At 35.8% G+C, this 16,710-nt stretch overlaps 1 protein-coding gene across 12 annotated transcripts in view; it reads left to right on the top strand.

The window, feature by feature from the left end:
- YAP1 (Yes1 associated transcriptional regulator) overlaps positions 1–16,710 on the top strand; it is a 147,979-nt gene that overhangs the window by 112,805 nt on the left and 18,464 nt on the right. For 3 of the 12 annotated variants that reach the window (XM_069079985.1, XM_069079994.1, XM_069079986.1), the window contains 2 exons: positions 10,661–10,854; positions 13,307–13,354. In XM_069079985.1, coding sequence (XP_068936086.1) covers positions 10,661–10,854; positions 13,307–13,354 — 242 coding nt within the window. The remainder of the gene's footprint in view (positions 1–10,660; positions 10,855–13,306; positions 13,355–16,710) is intronic. The other 9 variants (XM_069079995.1, XM_069079987.1, XM_069079988.1 and 6 more) reach the window with 3 other exon arrangements.

Raw genomic sequence — 16,710 nt, 5'->3', positions numbered from 1 at the left:
AGCCAGTTAGTGTTAGGAGGCATCCAAGACAGCTAGTTCCATCTTGCTGTCTTAAAAGAGGCATAATTCCAGGACTAGAGAGATCTCAGCCCCTCTGTGCTCTGCCCCAGTCATACCACATCTAGAATTTTGTGGTCCGGTCTGGCTGCCACATTTTATTTAGGAAGAAACTGGTAAGCTAGAGTGCCAAGAGGAAGACAACCAGTATCATAAAAGTTTTCAAGTTCCTGCCATGTGATGGTAGAAATGGAGATACTTACTCTGGAAAAGAGGAGCCAGGTGGGACATGCCAGCTTTCTTTAAGTATCTGAAAGGATGGAAGAGAGAATAGCTTTGTTTTGTTTAACTGATAAAGGCTGAACTAAGACCTATCTGGAAATAACAAAGACTGCTTTGGGAGTTACTAGATGTTAGACCTCATTGGAGGTCTTTAAGTAGACGTTGGAAGACCATTTTTCATACAAGAATTGGCTACATGGTAGCCATGATTTCTGAGTCCTCCTCTGAGATTCTATGAGCCTGGTTGACTGACTAGATTTCATCCCATCCACAGGAGAAATACCAAGAAGTGTTGTCCCATCTATGCTGATGTTTGTAAAAAATTCATCCTGCCTTTAAATGTCCCTCACATAATACCCTAAATGACTTTAAGGGCTACACTACTCCATTAAAACCTTTAAGTTCGGGGGAGGCTAGTTGGCGCAGTGAGTAAAGCGCCGGCCCGGAGTCAGGAGGACCTGAGTTCGGTTCTGGCCTCAGACACTTAACACATACACAAAAAAACAACTAGCCATGTAACCTTGGGCAAGTTACTTAACCCCAATTGCCCTCCAAAAGGCAAAAAAAAACAACAACAAGAAACAAACCTTTAAGTTCTTTATCTCCCCCCCGCCCCACTACTGTGCTCCTCTGTTTCTCTTTCTCTGATTTGCTGATTCTTTCCCGCAATTTCATTGCAAAACTATTAAAGAAATAATGGTGAATAGAAGAAATCCATGAGTATTTGAAAATTTGAGTATTTGAAATTAAGGGCTCACTTTTAAAATTGAATTGAATATTAACTTGAGTTATAGTATATATATATATATATGTATATATATATATATATAACTTTAAGTTATAGTTCAAGTATCTAAAAAAGATACCAGAATAAGTCAATTTACAGTAAAAATAAAATGGGCCTTTTATTTTGAATGAACTCTCAAGTTTCTTAGACATTTTTTTGTCCCTCTTTTAGTTTAGCTTTTCTTCATGCCACTGGGAATTGCTGTTGAAAAGCAGATGAGGAAATCACCGGACATATAATTTAAAGATAAGGCTTATCACATGATAAGCACAGGCAGATAAACTGGTTATCAGAGGAAATATTGACTGCAATAATTTGGCCTTATAATCCCAGGAATTCATGTCAACATAGTAAGTTTTTAAATATGTTAGATGTTAATAGGGTGGGATCATGAAGAGTCAAATATGACTGAAAGAACTATACAAGTGGGGATGGAGAACAGCCCCCACAGACTGCCTTTCATTTATTTGAAAAATATAATTTTCATTTTCACTTGACACATTTTAAAATGTTTGTTGCCTTCTTGTGTGTACACACACACACACACACACACACATACACACACACACACACACGAGAAGGAGGGAGGGAGAGAATTCCTCTCAGGTTCTATTCTGATGCCTTGTGGTGACTTGGAGCTGCCACTGGATTCTCAAAGACTATCTGTAAGATAGGACATATCCAATCAAACTGGTAAAACTTTGAATGTGGTTATGATGATTACTATGTTCCTTGTCACCTGAGGAGCCAGCTTACCTAATTGTTATGTTGGCTAGTACGTCATAAGTTTTTTCAGCCATAGACTCCTAAAGATTGCCTAATTAGGCACAAGTCGGGTGCACTCTGTGCCAGCGGAGGAAGTGTCAACACTTTTGAAATCGTGTTATCTTTTGATATTTAAGAAAAAGTATATCTTGGAAAAACTGCAGGAAAAAAACACAAATATTCCACTTTTGTGGTGTCTTCTTTGTACTGCTTCCGTGCTCCATATATAATAATAAAAAAAAAAACAGTAACTATTGGGTTTTCCCAAATTTGCAAAATAAATCACTCATGCCCTCCTTTAAAGACTTTTATTTTAAGCTCTGTAAATGGATTTCTTTTTTTTGCGGGTGGGGGGGGATTATTTTTGTTCTCTTTTCCTGGTCATCTGACAAGGAAATTTGAGGATTTATTCAGCCTATGTTCTTGTAAAAAGAAAAAAAAATGCTATATGCTGATTAAAAGCATTTTCCTAGGTTTGAGATAGGAACTCAGTTTATATTTGCCATTATGAATGAATATAGAAGACTTTTTATCACAAGCAACTACTAAAGGAAGTCTTGTAATAAATCCCCTGGAAGAGTAACAATCTACTAAATATCATCCTTTGTACTACATTGTAAAGTCCTCCAAGGCAAACTTTATTTCAGTAATAATAATAAAATGTTCTTTAGCCATCACTGCTTGCCCATGACTTCTGAAACAGTGGCTGTTTAATATGATTTTCATTTCTTATGAAGACAACATAGGGTTATGGGCAGAGTACTGGACTCAGAGTCGAGAAGATTTGGCTTCAAATTCTAACTCAGACACTGGCTAGCTGTACTAGGCAAGCCACTTAACTTCCCCGAGCCTCAGATTTTCACTCTTCAAAATGAGAGGATGGAACTCCATTGCCTCCAAGATCTCTTTAACTCTCCGTATCAGATGCAATTGCAGTTATACTTACTCTATGCCTAGTCTTTCTGCCATCCCACCCCTGCAGAAGAATACCAACTCTAAACAATACAATAGGTGATACAGTAAATTTAGAAGTTTTGCAAGAGAATGGAAGTAGTAATCACAAAAGACTTTTCAAAATTATTGTAATTTAATCTAATAATTTAATTTATTTATTGTGGATTTGCTATAATCAATATCTTTTAAAAGTTAACTTACACTGCCCTTATTAACCCCTTTTAACTTTTTACCCCCTTTTAACTGCCTTAACTGCCCCATTAGCTCCTTTACCTAAACTTACTAAAGTGGATTTTAGTGGTTCTTTTTCAGGAGGGAGATCATCTTCCTCTGGAGAAATAGAACTGATAACTGGTTAGAACACGTTCTCCTCTCACCTCATTTAGCAATCCATCCCTGTGTCCTGGCCCAAAGTCCTTAATGAGGTGATGAGAAGAAAATGTTCTGTTCATCCGTGTTATATTATTTGAAATTATTTCAACCATAAACAGGCCTCAGCAGTGTCTCATTGGTTTAGCTGGTAATGGAGAAAGTATGTTTCGAGATGACTGTAAATAGTAGTCAGTATTTATTGTTAATATCTTTGAACTGTTGAAAAACTTTTGATACCTTCATCCAGTAATTTGGTAGGAAAAAGTAGAGGAAAATAGAAAATTACTTATCTTTCTCATGCTTAATCTAGAACCAAATCTGTGAGTATTAGAGCAGTCAAGACTAGTGCCTTGTATGTTCTCTTGAGTTACTTGTTCCACAGATTCTAGATTCTTCTAGGAATGGGCTAGAATAGTCATCCTTACAATGATTGCAATGCCAGAGGATCCTTTCTTTATGTTTTTGTATCAGCTTATAATAACTGAGAAAGAACAAGGGAAGTTCCAGTCCTCTCCAAGTTTTCTTCTCAAAATAACAATAAAAGAAATGTTAACATGATCAATTCATACAAATATTATTTAAAACTATGCTTAGAGGTGACAGCAAGTCAGCCCTTGAACTTTTCTGCATGATAAAAAAGGGCATTAGATTGTTGCCAGAATGAACTACTTACAGTTAGTCATATGATCAATAAAAATATTATAAGTTGTTTTTCACAGGCAGAGCTGGGTCCAAGGGTGGTAAGGTTGGATATAAAACACAATTGACATTGGTAGGTGGCTGATACAATGAAAGACATCTTATTGTTTTATACATGTTCATTGTTTTTCATGCCAGAAAATTGTTTTCCATGGCATATAGTGAAAATTCAAGCCATAATAACACAGGGAGAGGATAATTTTGAAGTGTTGAGGTGGGAGAGTGGAAAGCTGACACACTATTCAAACCTTGCCTAGGAAATAAAAAGGTTTAGGACCTGATGGATGTTCTTAATATAAAATATTTAGGAATTAGGAATTGACTAAAAGAAATGTCACTAACCAGAAGGTAATCAGTTTTTTATTTTATGATTAAAACTATGATGTATTGTTATCCTTCTAATGTATTTTCATTGTTGTGTTCACTTTGTGAACTACAGTTCCTACCTTTCTGAATAGGTGTTCCTGTTTTAAATATCAAAAAATGTTTTCTGATACCCATGTTATAGTAATTGTCCTGTGGTACCTTATATACTTGTAGTGTTGTTGATTGGTGGAATACATTATAAGAGAAAGCTGGATGAAGTTGAAAGATGACTGAATTTGAAGTTAGGACTTGGTTTCAAATTTAACTCTGCTAATGGCTATTCATGATGTATTTATAGACCCTTTCTAATAAGCCCACACCACTCCATTCCCCCAAGGTTCTTTACCCCCAGAATGGACACTTAATGCATTACAACATGACCCAAGGTATAGTGGGATAATAGGTAAAGTATTGAACCTGACATCAGGAAGGTATGAGTTCAGATTCTGCCTCACATATTTATTAGTTGTGTTTTCCTGACAAGTCATTCAACCTTTTGTTTTTAATTTCCTCATCTGTAAAATTGGGGTGATGATAATACCTTCCTCCCCATCTTATTGTGAGGATTAAATTAAAAAATAATATAAAGCACTTTGTAATCTTTAAAGCACCACATAAATGCCAGCTCTCTTCCTCTTCATTATGGAGATAGCTAGGCAGTGCAGTGGATAGAACACTGGGCCTGGAGTCAGGAAGATCTAAGTTCAAATCAAGCCTCAGACACTTAGTAGCTGTGTGATCCTGGGCAAGTCTTTGTTTGCCTCAGTTTACTCATCTGTAAAATGGGGATAATAATAACACTTGATTTCTCCCCCCATGGGGTTGTTAATGAAGATCAAATGAGATAATTGTATAAATTTTATTTGTGTGTGTGTATGTATATAAAGATAAAATAATTATAAAGTGCTTAGCACAATGCCTGGCACATAGTAGTGCTTTGTAAATGTTAGCCATTATTATTATAATAACATGGTTATCTCAGTTGTTTGTGTACCAGAGTAATCTACAGGTGATCCAGTAGCTCTGATTAAAAAAAAAAACAACATCCGTTTTTATTTAATATGTTTACTGTTTTATCAACTGAATATATTTCTAGGTAAAGGGGCTTGGTGAAATGAAATTATGTTTTTTAAATCTCAGTTATGAACAAATTAAAAGTACAGGCAGTTTAATATCTCAATAGGCAGTGACTGAGCTGTAAGCAAATTTTGGGCAAGTAAAATAACAATTTTCCTTTTAGCCTTGCATCCTCTGAGACCTGCTAGAGACTTAGTGTTACATATTTGGAGCAGTTCTGTTGTCTCCTTGTTGAAACTGGTAATTACAATAATATTGTTGAAACTTGTACCAAAATGTGATGGGAGTTCTTTAAAAGTTTGGTATGTGTAAAGGACCTGATCTCACAAACTTTTAATTCTCCAAAAAGTTACTTGAGACCTGTGGAAATACACTAAAATCTTCTTAACGTTAAAAATTCAAATGCTTAAAATGGGCAGTCTAGGCAGAGACAGTGTTGACCCATTTTCCTATTTGAGAGTCCTCTTATTTATTTTACATAACTGCCGAGTAGCTCATTTGCTAAGCCAGAACAGCCAAAACAGGCGGGGCTGTGCCTTTAAGTAAAACTAAAGCAGTTTCATAGCTCAAATATCACAAACACTGAAGCAGTTCGAAAACAGATTTTCAACAGTTCTAGCTCATAGCCTACCCTGTATACCATGATGCTTCTGAGGGGTTTTATATTTAAAAATATTTCTAGTAACTGTAAAATAAGTATTTTAGTGGTTGAATATAAAAGGAGGAAAGGATAATGCTATTATCTTTTCTTTCCTAGCTGCCCTTCCATTCCTCCCCCACCCCAAACAAAGCCTGTTTTGTTTCTTGCCTGCCTGTGAGGTCTTTCCTATATACCCCATGTGGGTGCGTAACCCTGTGGGCTGTTCAAAATGCTCAACACACGCAAAAAGTAAAGAAAAGGATGCCTCAAGAAACTGGTAAATCCTGGCTCCAAGAGACAAACAAGCCTTATTTGCCTTCAAATTAGTCACCTAACATGAGCTAATGAACATGGACAGCTTATAGGACTATTTGTGTCCTATAGATAGAAGCATTTACAGTAACTAATTAAATGTGCACATATATCATGACTGACAGACTGCATTTCTTATTTGGGATAAATTTTGTTAATTTTTACTTCCTTAGCACACAGATGCTCCATCTTAGAAGACTTTTGATGTGTATATGCAGAATCAGAAATCATTTAATTGAAATTTTCTGTTCAAAGGTAGAATCCCTTCTACAGCATCCTTTCAAGATGGCCAGCCACTGTTTGAAAACTTCCATTGATGGGAATGACATTACCTTTTGAGACAACCCTTGTAATGTTGGATAGCTCTAAATGATAGAAATTCCTTCCCTATATTAAGTTGAAATTTGCCGCTTTGTCATTCTACCCATTGTCATTTCAACAATGTCAATGTGGAGATATACATAACTATCGTTCTTCCACAAGATAGCAGTAATGTTTCCCTAAATCTCCTTTCTTCAGGATAAATATCCTCAGTTCTCTCAATCTTTCTTGATAAATGTTTTTCATATGGAAGCCTTCCTGGTTGTTCTTCTTTTGACATGAATAGACATCTTAAAATATTGGGGTCTGTAACCAAATATAGTATTCTTGATGTAATTTTACCAGTGAAGTGAGTTATGCCTTACATTTGGAAATTTGATTATTAATGTAATTCAAGATTATACCAGCCTTTTTAGAAAGAATGTCACACAAGTCACTATTGGATGGAATTTATACGCAGGTATGTTTCAGCTCAACTTAAGGAAGAATTCCATTACAGAGTTAACACCAAAATGAAAGTGAGATAGTGAGTGCTCTGTTGCTGGAAGAATTCAAATAGAGGCTAAACCCATGAGGGATGTTTATAGAGGGAGGCATTGCACTACATTGTTTCTGAAGTCTCTTCTAAACTCTTAGAATGAAATTATTCTTATTAAACTCGTGATCAAATAAAATTAAATGCCTGGGTATTTTTTCTTCTCTCATTGTATATATCACACAATTCCCTTTAAAAAAAAAAAAAAACCTAAGTCTAGAACTTTTGATAATATCACCCAGTTTATTAGCAATCCATCCTAGTCTGTGCTGTTTGCAGTTTTCACAAGTGTGCTTTCAGTGTCTTTATCCAAATAATTTCTTAAATTGTTTACAACTTCTAACTAGGTTGATGACAGTCTGTTCTTTAACATTCTTTATATGTGGTTGTTCACAGAGTCATGAATCTACCTAGCTATACAATCATCTAGTCCATATTTCTCCTCAAAAGTATTCTGCCCTTATTGCTTTTTAGTCATGTCCAGCTCTTCATGACCCCATTTGGGGTTTTCTTGGCAAAGATACTGGAATGGTTTGCCATTTCCTTGTCCAGCTCATTTTACCGATGAAGAAACTAAGGCAGACAAGGTTAAGTGACTCAGAGTTGTATGGGGTGTTTAGGGAGGACTATCACCTCTGATGTGAAGACTTGCTGAGTCCTTTTCAGGGCTTAACCGCCTTTGGTGTCTACCCACCAGCTCTCTCACCTGTGACTTCAAGAAGCTAAAGCATGTGCAATAGCCACACCCCAAAGCCTTCTTAGCAAATTGACTAAACCAGGGTAATGGTAACTGATAGGTCTTAAACCCCTTGATGAGCTCGGGGGATGGCTATTCCAAGTATGTGAAGACTTCCTTCAGTGGAATGGGTAGATGAGAACAGTTTGTTCCAGTGATCACAAAGGTGGCCAAAGCGGGTACTGTGGAGTGCTTAGAAGATTGGTCAGACTCAGAGACGCCAAGATCATCCACTGCATCCTGGGCCATTGCCAGTCATTCTGACTTTTATCTTGCCACTGGACTCTGATGAACCCTGGAAGAGAGAATGAGGCTGATGACTTTGTGCAACTCTGCCTCACTTAAATTCAATTCACACACAAGTCAAGACATCACCTGTGATATCATTGGTCCTTTTTGAAAATGAAGGACAAACAACATCTTGTCCTCAGGGATAGTGTGAGACTTGAAATGTCTGTCTGAATTTAAGATGCAACATTCTTCTAATCTACCAACTGAGAGAAAGAGAGATTAATTTGGCATGATTTATACATAATGAACTTAGGCCAGCACTTTATGAACAACTGCTAACTATTTATACATCATCTTTTTTTAACAAAAATGTTAAGGTTTTGATAGGGATTTACTTCAAGAATAGTTTTCTTTTCCCAAGACTTAACTGCCTTTTCTTTTTGAACAACCTTTTGGGAAATATAGTTTCAAAGTAAAAACTCCAAGCTATTACCAATATTAAGAAAGAATTCTCCAAATCACTGAAAAGAGAAATATAAAGAAAAACAATTATGAGATTCTACTTCATAACAGTGAGACTGTCAGATGACAAAAAGAAAATTATAATCATCAAAGGAAATGTTGAAGATAGGAGCACAAATATACTGTTGGTAGAGCTGTGAAATGGAATTTCCAGCTATTCTGGAAAGCAACTTGAAACTATACCCCCAGAGTCACTTAACTATGCATACCCTTTGACACAGCAGTACCACTTCCAGGTTTATATCCTAAAGAGATCAAAGAAAAGGAAAAGGACCTTTATGTAAAAATGTGTGTGTGTGTGTGTGTGTTTACACATATATACATATCCATACACACACACACATATTTGTAGCAGTACTTTCTGTAGTAGCAAAGAACTGGAAAACTCCATTCTACTGAAATGGTTCAATAGATTATGGTATGTGAAAAAAAATGAAAGAAATAGAGAAGTAATGGTAAGAGGTGCATGAACTGATAACAAAATGAAAAGAACCAGTAGTGAAATGAACAAAACTAGGTGAACAATTTGTACAAGGACTGCAACATTGATTTTTAGACATGGCATATAATGTGGGTTGGTTTTGTATGACTGGGTTTAATTAACACAAGGAAAGAGTTTTTTGTTTTATTTTTTAAAATTTGAATGAGGAGTTTTGAAAAAGGGTATATTATCCCCACTTATTTTACACCTCTCTGTCTCCTGTGGGGAATAATTTACCTTTTTAATATGAAGATCTTTTCACTCTGTTTCATAAGGTTGTTTTTTTTTTCATTTTCAGTAGTATCTTTATTTTTTTATCTGTTGTGAAATCTAATATTTTCAAAGAAATGATGTTGTACAGATCTGTCAGTTGTTATTTAATAATAGACCCTAAGAAATTAAAGAACCACTAATTTCATATAAAGAAAATAATTGTATCTCAATATAATTCATGTTTAATGCATATAAAATTCTGAGTAATGGTTTGTGAGCTTGTATCATGAATCAAGCATTTTCAAATCAATACAAGTATTTACTAATACTCTTTAATGGTACAACAGTTTGGTCTCCCCTTACTAAGTACAGTTGAAGCTTTACAATAGTAAACTTGTAAAACAGTTGAAGCTAATACAATACAATTGTATTAATTGTTTTTAAAGTTGAGTTTTTTATGAATCAGGTTGCAATTTGGAAACTTGGAGTACAATTTTATTTTATTTTGGTAAAGTGTATATTTAAAATTTGTTAGTCATTTCATAGATTTTTCCATATTTCCTAAATGTTCTTTGTATTTGTCACTCCTTATGACAGTATGTAGTACTCAGTTATTCTTATTTACCATAATCTAGCCATTTCCTAACTGCTGGGCATTTAAGTTGTTTCCAGTTTCTCTTATCCTAACATTGGTTTATATATAAAGTTTATTTATATACGCAGAAAAATTACATGGTGTTATATATTTCTATTTAATGTAGCTATAAGCTTGGTACAAATAGTTCCCTCTTCCCCCAGTTATTTCCTTGAGTGGTATTCCTCAAAGGTAGGATTACTACAGGAAAGGGTGTGACTGGTTTTGTGTCTCTTGTTATGAGGCAGCCTAATTTTGGTCTATTTGTATTTTTAAATATATTTCTCTGTTTATTTGACCATTTATTGCCAGTTTTTCTAAATCAGATTTAGAAAAACTGAGATAAAGTATATTAAATAGTTAATAATTCAGCCTTATCTTGTCAGAATGAGGCAAAGGGGACATGGGGGGAGGTCAGAGAGAGATCTTAGGTGAAAAAGGCAAACTTACTCTTCTTTGAGCCCTTCACAGGATAAAACCTCAGGGTGCTTATTGGAGTCACTAGGCAATACAAGGGTTAGCACTCAGCTCCACTGAATCAATGTTGTGATGAATGAATGGTATATATGTCATTTTTTAATGGGCATGCATCAGTAACTTAAACTCCACTTGATTTTCCATCTGACAAGTTGCACTACCAGAAATCCTACTACCCCTACAATCACTTTTGATTAAGACATTCCTTTTTCTTCCCCTAGTTAGATTTTTTCAGGATCGCTCTTTTATTCCTTTCCAGCTATGAACCAGAGAATCAGTCAAAGCGCTCCTGTGAAGCAGCCGCCCCCCCTGGCTCCCCAGAGTCCCCAGGGGGGTGTAATGGGTGGAAGTAGTTCCAATCAGCAGCAACAGATGAGACTGCAGCAGTTACAGATGGAAAAAGAGAGACTTCGACTAAAGCACCAAGAACTGCTTCGGCAGGTGAGGCCACAGGTTAGAAACCAGTCTTCCCCCTTTTTATCCTCTGTTTCTGGTGTTGGGCATGGTTAGCTTTTGGCATCTGTGAGTAACGCTTGTGTCTGTTATGGAGAGAATGTGCTCCCTTCTCTTCTTTACTGACTTCCTTTTTTGGACAGGAATAGATGGGCCATCTGTGCCATGCTAGTGTCCAGGAAGGAGCTCATCATCTTGGAGAGTCTCACAAGACTTGCTTTCTTGAGTCGAGGTGGCATATGAGCATTGCTCCATCTCTGAAGAATGAATAAAAAGTGTAAGACCACGAAAAAGCAGAATCTGTTTCCCCAAGTGAACTGATCATGAAATGGCAGTAGTACCTATTCCCCTGTGATTGATTGATAGGCACATCATCCCAAATATCACAGTCTCTACTTTTCAGCATTGTTGATATTGGAGGATAGATTTTTCTTTAAAGAATAGTATAATCCACATTATATGTCTAATACCAGAAGATTCCAGGGTGCATTCAAATTGTTTTTCCTCTAGAAGCAAAGAGCAGCAGAGAGCTTGGAATTTTTCTCTTCCACTCTCATCACTTTTCTTTCAGAAAGTGGCATTCGGACTTTACTGTCCACAAGAAAAGATAGACCCTCCTCAAATGTAAATTCTTTATACTGGTCTACTGCAGAGACATATAAAGCCAAGGTTAAACTGCTGCCTTTATTATCTTATACAGGCTAAAAATTTGTAAACTTTGTCCATTTTTCCTATTCTCATTTTAAATAATACACTGATATTTATACCATGCATCATTAGTATCAGTACAAATACACTGTGACCTCTCACAGTGATATCATGTTTGGGGAGTCCATTATGCAGAATGACTTTATAAGTGAATTTAATTTAAAAGATTTTTTTTTTACACTGTAGGAACAATATTGGCTTAAGAGCCAAGACAGATTCACATTAAATGAAATTCTCCTTGAGGGAAAACACTCTATTACTATGTTTCTAGTATACCAGGCACATGATTAACAGAATGGGAAACTTTATAAGACAACATGTGCTGTCAGGAAGCACTTCGAGGGGAATGTTTCTCTCCATCTGTTGTTAATAGGGTAGAAAGAGGAAGCAGGTTAACAAGATTAAATATTTCTCTAAATGTGATTTTCTGTTAGTACTCCAGAAAAGAAACTTTTCAATTAAATGGTGCTGACATTATTATAAGGTAATGCCACCGAGCTTATAATTATCTTTTTATGATGGAGAAAGTAATTCATTAACATATAATTCAGTCCTTTTTCATTGGTTGTTTTTCATTTTCTAGTTCCTGGGTCCTGGATGGTACAGTTCATTTCAACAAATATTTATCAAAAGCCTATTATGTGAGATTTACTCTTTGAACCATTGTTACAAGACTGAGTTCTTTGAAAAGCAAAAGTCATAACATAAAACATAAAAGTCAAGTAAAATATCAGTTCTTGAGAAAGTAACAGTCTTTTAATATGTTCCTTCGAAAATCCTATTAATGCTTTCCTTTCTAAATAACTTTTAGGGGATAAAAATTGACTGGCTGTCATCTTGCTATCAATAGGTTAGCCTGGGTCTTATGTGGGAAAATATTGCTATTATAAATGCCTTCCTTTTATAATATCTTTCTTAATCTTATTCTTTGTGCTGTTACTCTGGGTGTTGGGTCCTGGAAAAAAAAAATAGTTTCATTTCCTTAAAGATAACACCTTTATTTTCTTCATTATCACCTTCTATGTTAGATCCTCAGGGGGTGTGTGGACGAGGAAGAGGGATATAGTCACTATTTTCTTATACTAATAGTCTATTTGTAGGGTGTTTTAAGTCATCTGATAAAGTCTTCAAAACATTTCTGTGAAGAAGAACTCTTCTTTTCACTAAAATATCAATGATGCTTTCTGTTCTCCTTCAGCAACTATTTAAAAAACAAAATCTCAGCAATATTAAATTAGGCAGGGTGGTGTTGTGGATAGGACAGTGAACTAAGAGTCAGAAAGGCCTGAGTTCGAATTCTACTGCAAAAAGTAGTTATATCACCTTGGGCAAGTCACTTAATCATTTTGTGCCTCAGTTTCTCATTGGTAGAATGAGGCAGTTGACTTGAAGGCCTTCCTGGTCCACTTCAACCCTAGATCTATGATCCTATGATCATGGCAACCTCAGGGGGAGAAAGTCCATAAAAATATTACCAAATGGCAGCTTAGTTCTTGTACCTAATGATCACAGGCAGGTTTTTGTTTTTTTCCCCCTGTCCTTTCTTCAAATGCTATAAAAACTTCTTAGTTTTCATAATATGGTGGCTCCATTGGCTTTTACCTCCCTCAATCTGTCTCCTCTTGGGCTATCATGGGAATTCTGTGCTATGGAGATGTGACTGGATGGTGTTTGTTAAATCAGCCTGCACAGCCAATCCATGCGGCTTAAAGTAATTTTTATCCGTCTTATGTTTTACTCTTAGGCATTGCGGAATGTCAATCCCAGCACAGCAAATTCTCCAAAACGTCAGGTAGGCTCTTAACTGATGTTTCAGCATAAGAAAAAAAAAATAAGGTATTAAAATAGCCAAGAGAGAAAGCTTATGCTCAGTGCAGCCATCCTCAGGGAAGATTAGCAGCGTTAACACACCCATGAGCCACCATTCTGCTGAGATGCTTAATGGATCTGTTAGCAGAGTGCCATGGTCTTTTAATTTAAAAAATCTTCGATCTTGACTGATCTTCTATTTTGAATTTTAGAGAAGATCGTTGTTCAAATTTCTAACATTTTGTTTTTTTTGCACACTGTGCTTATGTCCCATAGTGTACTTATTTAATTTTTTAAAGTTATAAATATTCTAAAATTTTTAACACTTTTAAGAAAACTTTAATTCAAAAGTGTCTAGAGACCAGCAAAAACCAGCACAGCCTTCTTGGGAAGACTGACCTACTAAGTTTTTTTTTCCCTAGTTTTTTGTTCACTTAGGTTTTTCTCCAAAGTAAGTTTGTTTTTATGTCACTTGCATACCAGTCTGAGTACCTTCTTGCCTTCCTCCTCATCTCTAAAGATGCATTTAGAAGGATAATTGCATATGAATATGAATGGTGTTCATGGGAAAGGAGAAATCTTTTGAGAGTCTATTCTCAAGGAAGGACTAATTGGAAAAGAGGACAGAAAATGTCTTTTGTTAGCATTTGGGACTGAATTCACAAGGCTCATTTGAAGGAAACAGAAATTAAGTTAGGAAGAGGAAAATGGAGGGGCAGGTGGAATGGTGATTCTCTTCAAGCATCTGAAATGACTGGCATGGAAAAAGAGTTAGACTTGGGCTTTTGGACCCAAAAGGATAGGGCTGGGAGCAACAAGTAGAAATTGCAAAGAGGCTGTGTGAGAATCCATAAAAGGAAAATAATCCAAAGATAGCTATCCCAAAGCTATCCAGAGCTAGAAAGGAGCAGGTAGTGAATGCTCTATAGTGATAAAGAAGAAGGTTCTCACTCAGCCTGGAGACCACTCATCTGAACTGTTGTAGAGGATATTTCCTTTCAGGTTCAACAAGGTGATTTGTGAGGTATCTTCCAACTCTGAAACTGTGCAGTTCTGTGAATTTTGATAACTATCTTATCACAACCTAGAAATAAAGTTATATGTCCCAGAAATGTATATACTTGTTTAAGGAAGACCTTACTCAGACATTTGAATTGAATTTTGCATATCTCAAATAAACTATGATTAACTATTTTCAACCCTTCTAATATGTAAATAATTATTATAGGGTTTTTTTTTTTCCCATAGACTTTGGGGATACTGAGATTATAAGAGTTGTGAATTCCAAGAGGTATTCAGGTATCAAGTCCATTCCTGAGCATTTATCATTAGAGAAGCAAAGCTGAGAGAATGGGTAATTCCTAATTACTCATGTAGAAAATTTAGTGGCATAAGCTATGTTTGATTTACTGGAAACAATAATAGGATTGTCACCTGTTTATGAGCGTGTGTAAGTGTTTTAAAAATATGCTGTGTTTATCATAGTACCTAAGGCATTTATAGTCTGCTTTTTCTAGCCCTAGTGGTCTTTCAGAGAACCTCTTAATTTGAAATTCCTATAATGAGGATCCTGGACCTAGAGCTAGAAGGGGTGTCTAATCCAACCCCTTCATTTTGCAGTCAAGGAAACTGAGTCCCAGGGTGGTTAAATAACTTCTCTAAGATCATTTTCACAGGTGAAATTTGAGTGTAGATCCTCCAACTCAAAGGTCAATGCTCTTTTCATTGTACCATGTTGCTGCCCTAGATGTAGCATTTAATCTTTATTTTTTTAAGTGTGATTTTTTTCAAAAATAAATTTTAAAGTTTTACATCTGAGACAACGTGGTTAAAGAAGTGACCTCACAACTAGGAAGCACTGGGTATAATTTCCCCCACAGATATATATTTATTGGCCATATCCCTGGGAAAGTTTTTTACCTCTAAAACTCTAATTTCAGAACAGATTCAATTCTACATTGTTAACAAGTTTTCTCACTAGGAGTTCCCTATTCAAATGAGATCACAAGTCAGCCCTCATTAGAGGCAACGTAGGTTGCCATATATCAGTTATGTGACTATAGGCAAATCAGTTAACTCTTAGAGCAAGAGATGTAGTGATAGAATTATTAGACTGTGGTAATTGATTTAAATAAAAGGTAAGGGAGAAGAAAAAGTCAGAAATGGTACCATTGGACAGAAATAGGGAAGTCAGATTAAAAGTATATTGAGGAAGAAATTCACTTCAATTTAGCATCTGACTATATGCTCAATAATAAGATAATGAGCTCAGTTTTGGACATGTTGAGACTAAAGTACAGAAGGAGAATCTGGTCTGTATCTCAGAAGAGAGAGAAAGAAGTCAAGGCTGGGTGTATTGCAGAGGTGGCATTTGGAAATCATGGTAGTTGCCATGGAAGGAAGGGCCCAGGAAAGATTTTTGGGGGATATAGCCACATTAAGTAGTTGGGAAGAGAATGAAAAGCCAGAAGGAACACTTAAGGAGAAATAGGAAATGGATATTCTAATTGATCAAACTCCTTGTATCTGAAACTGAACTCTTCATCATCATTCTCCGAAAATCTGCTCATCTTCCCAATTTCCCTATTTTTTTTAATGGTATTAACATCCTTCCAGTGATCCAGACTTGAAACATCTGAGACATTTTTAGTCTTTTACTATACCTTATTAAGTTCAGGCCCTCACTACCTGTTACTTAGATCATAGGTTCTTAACTTGGGATCTATGAACCTGATTTTGTATTTTTTATATTTTGATAACTATATTTTAATAAAAAATCAGTTTGCTTTGTAATTCTATATATTTTGCCTTATTTTAAAACATTGTAAGACATTCTGTCATGCTGTCAACAAGTCCATGACACAAAATAAGTTAAGAACCTAGAGTTTTGTAACAGCTTTCTAGCTATCTTTAATCTATCACAGTGTTTTTTATTAATGTTCTTAATGGTCTCATGGTAAAAGTTGTCTATGTGAAGTCCTGTTGCTCGCTTGTAGAATGAAATACCAAGTCCTTGGCCTGACATTTCTAATTGTCACATATTTCTCTCCTTTACCTAGCAAAAGAAGCTACTTTCCAGTTTCATCCTGTGCCCTCCTATCTTCCCATAACTTGAATACATGCCTTCCATATAACAGCTTGTTAAAATCCTCTTCCTTCAAGGCCTAGGTTATGTATGACTTCCTTGACTGCCCTAGGCACTAGAGATGTAAGGAGAGATTTGACAGTGTCCTTCTCCCAAGATATTTTCAAATAACAGGTGAGGGAAGCAGTACACACAAATAATTATGATATAAACTAGAATAAGATAAATATAAAGAATGAGTCAGATGTAGAAAC

This window comes from Petaurus breviceps, unplaced genomic scaffold, assembly GCF_028583685.1.
Source record: "Petaurus breviceps papuanus isolate PSGF00001 unplaced genomic scaffold, PetGlider_PUasm1.0 91133, whole genome shotgun sequence".
NCBI lineage: Eukaryota > Metazoa > Chordata > Mammalia > Diprotodontia > Petauridae > Petaurus > Petaurus breviceps.
This window is presented reverse-complemented; position numbering and strand designations above follow the sequence as displayed.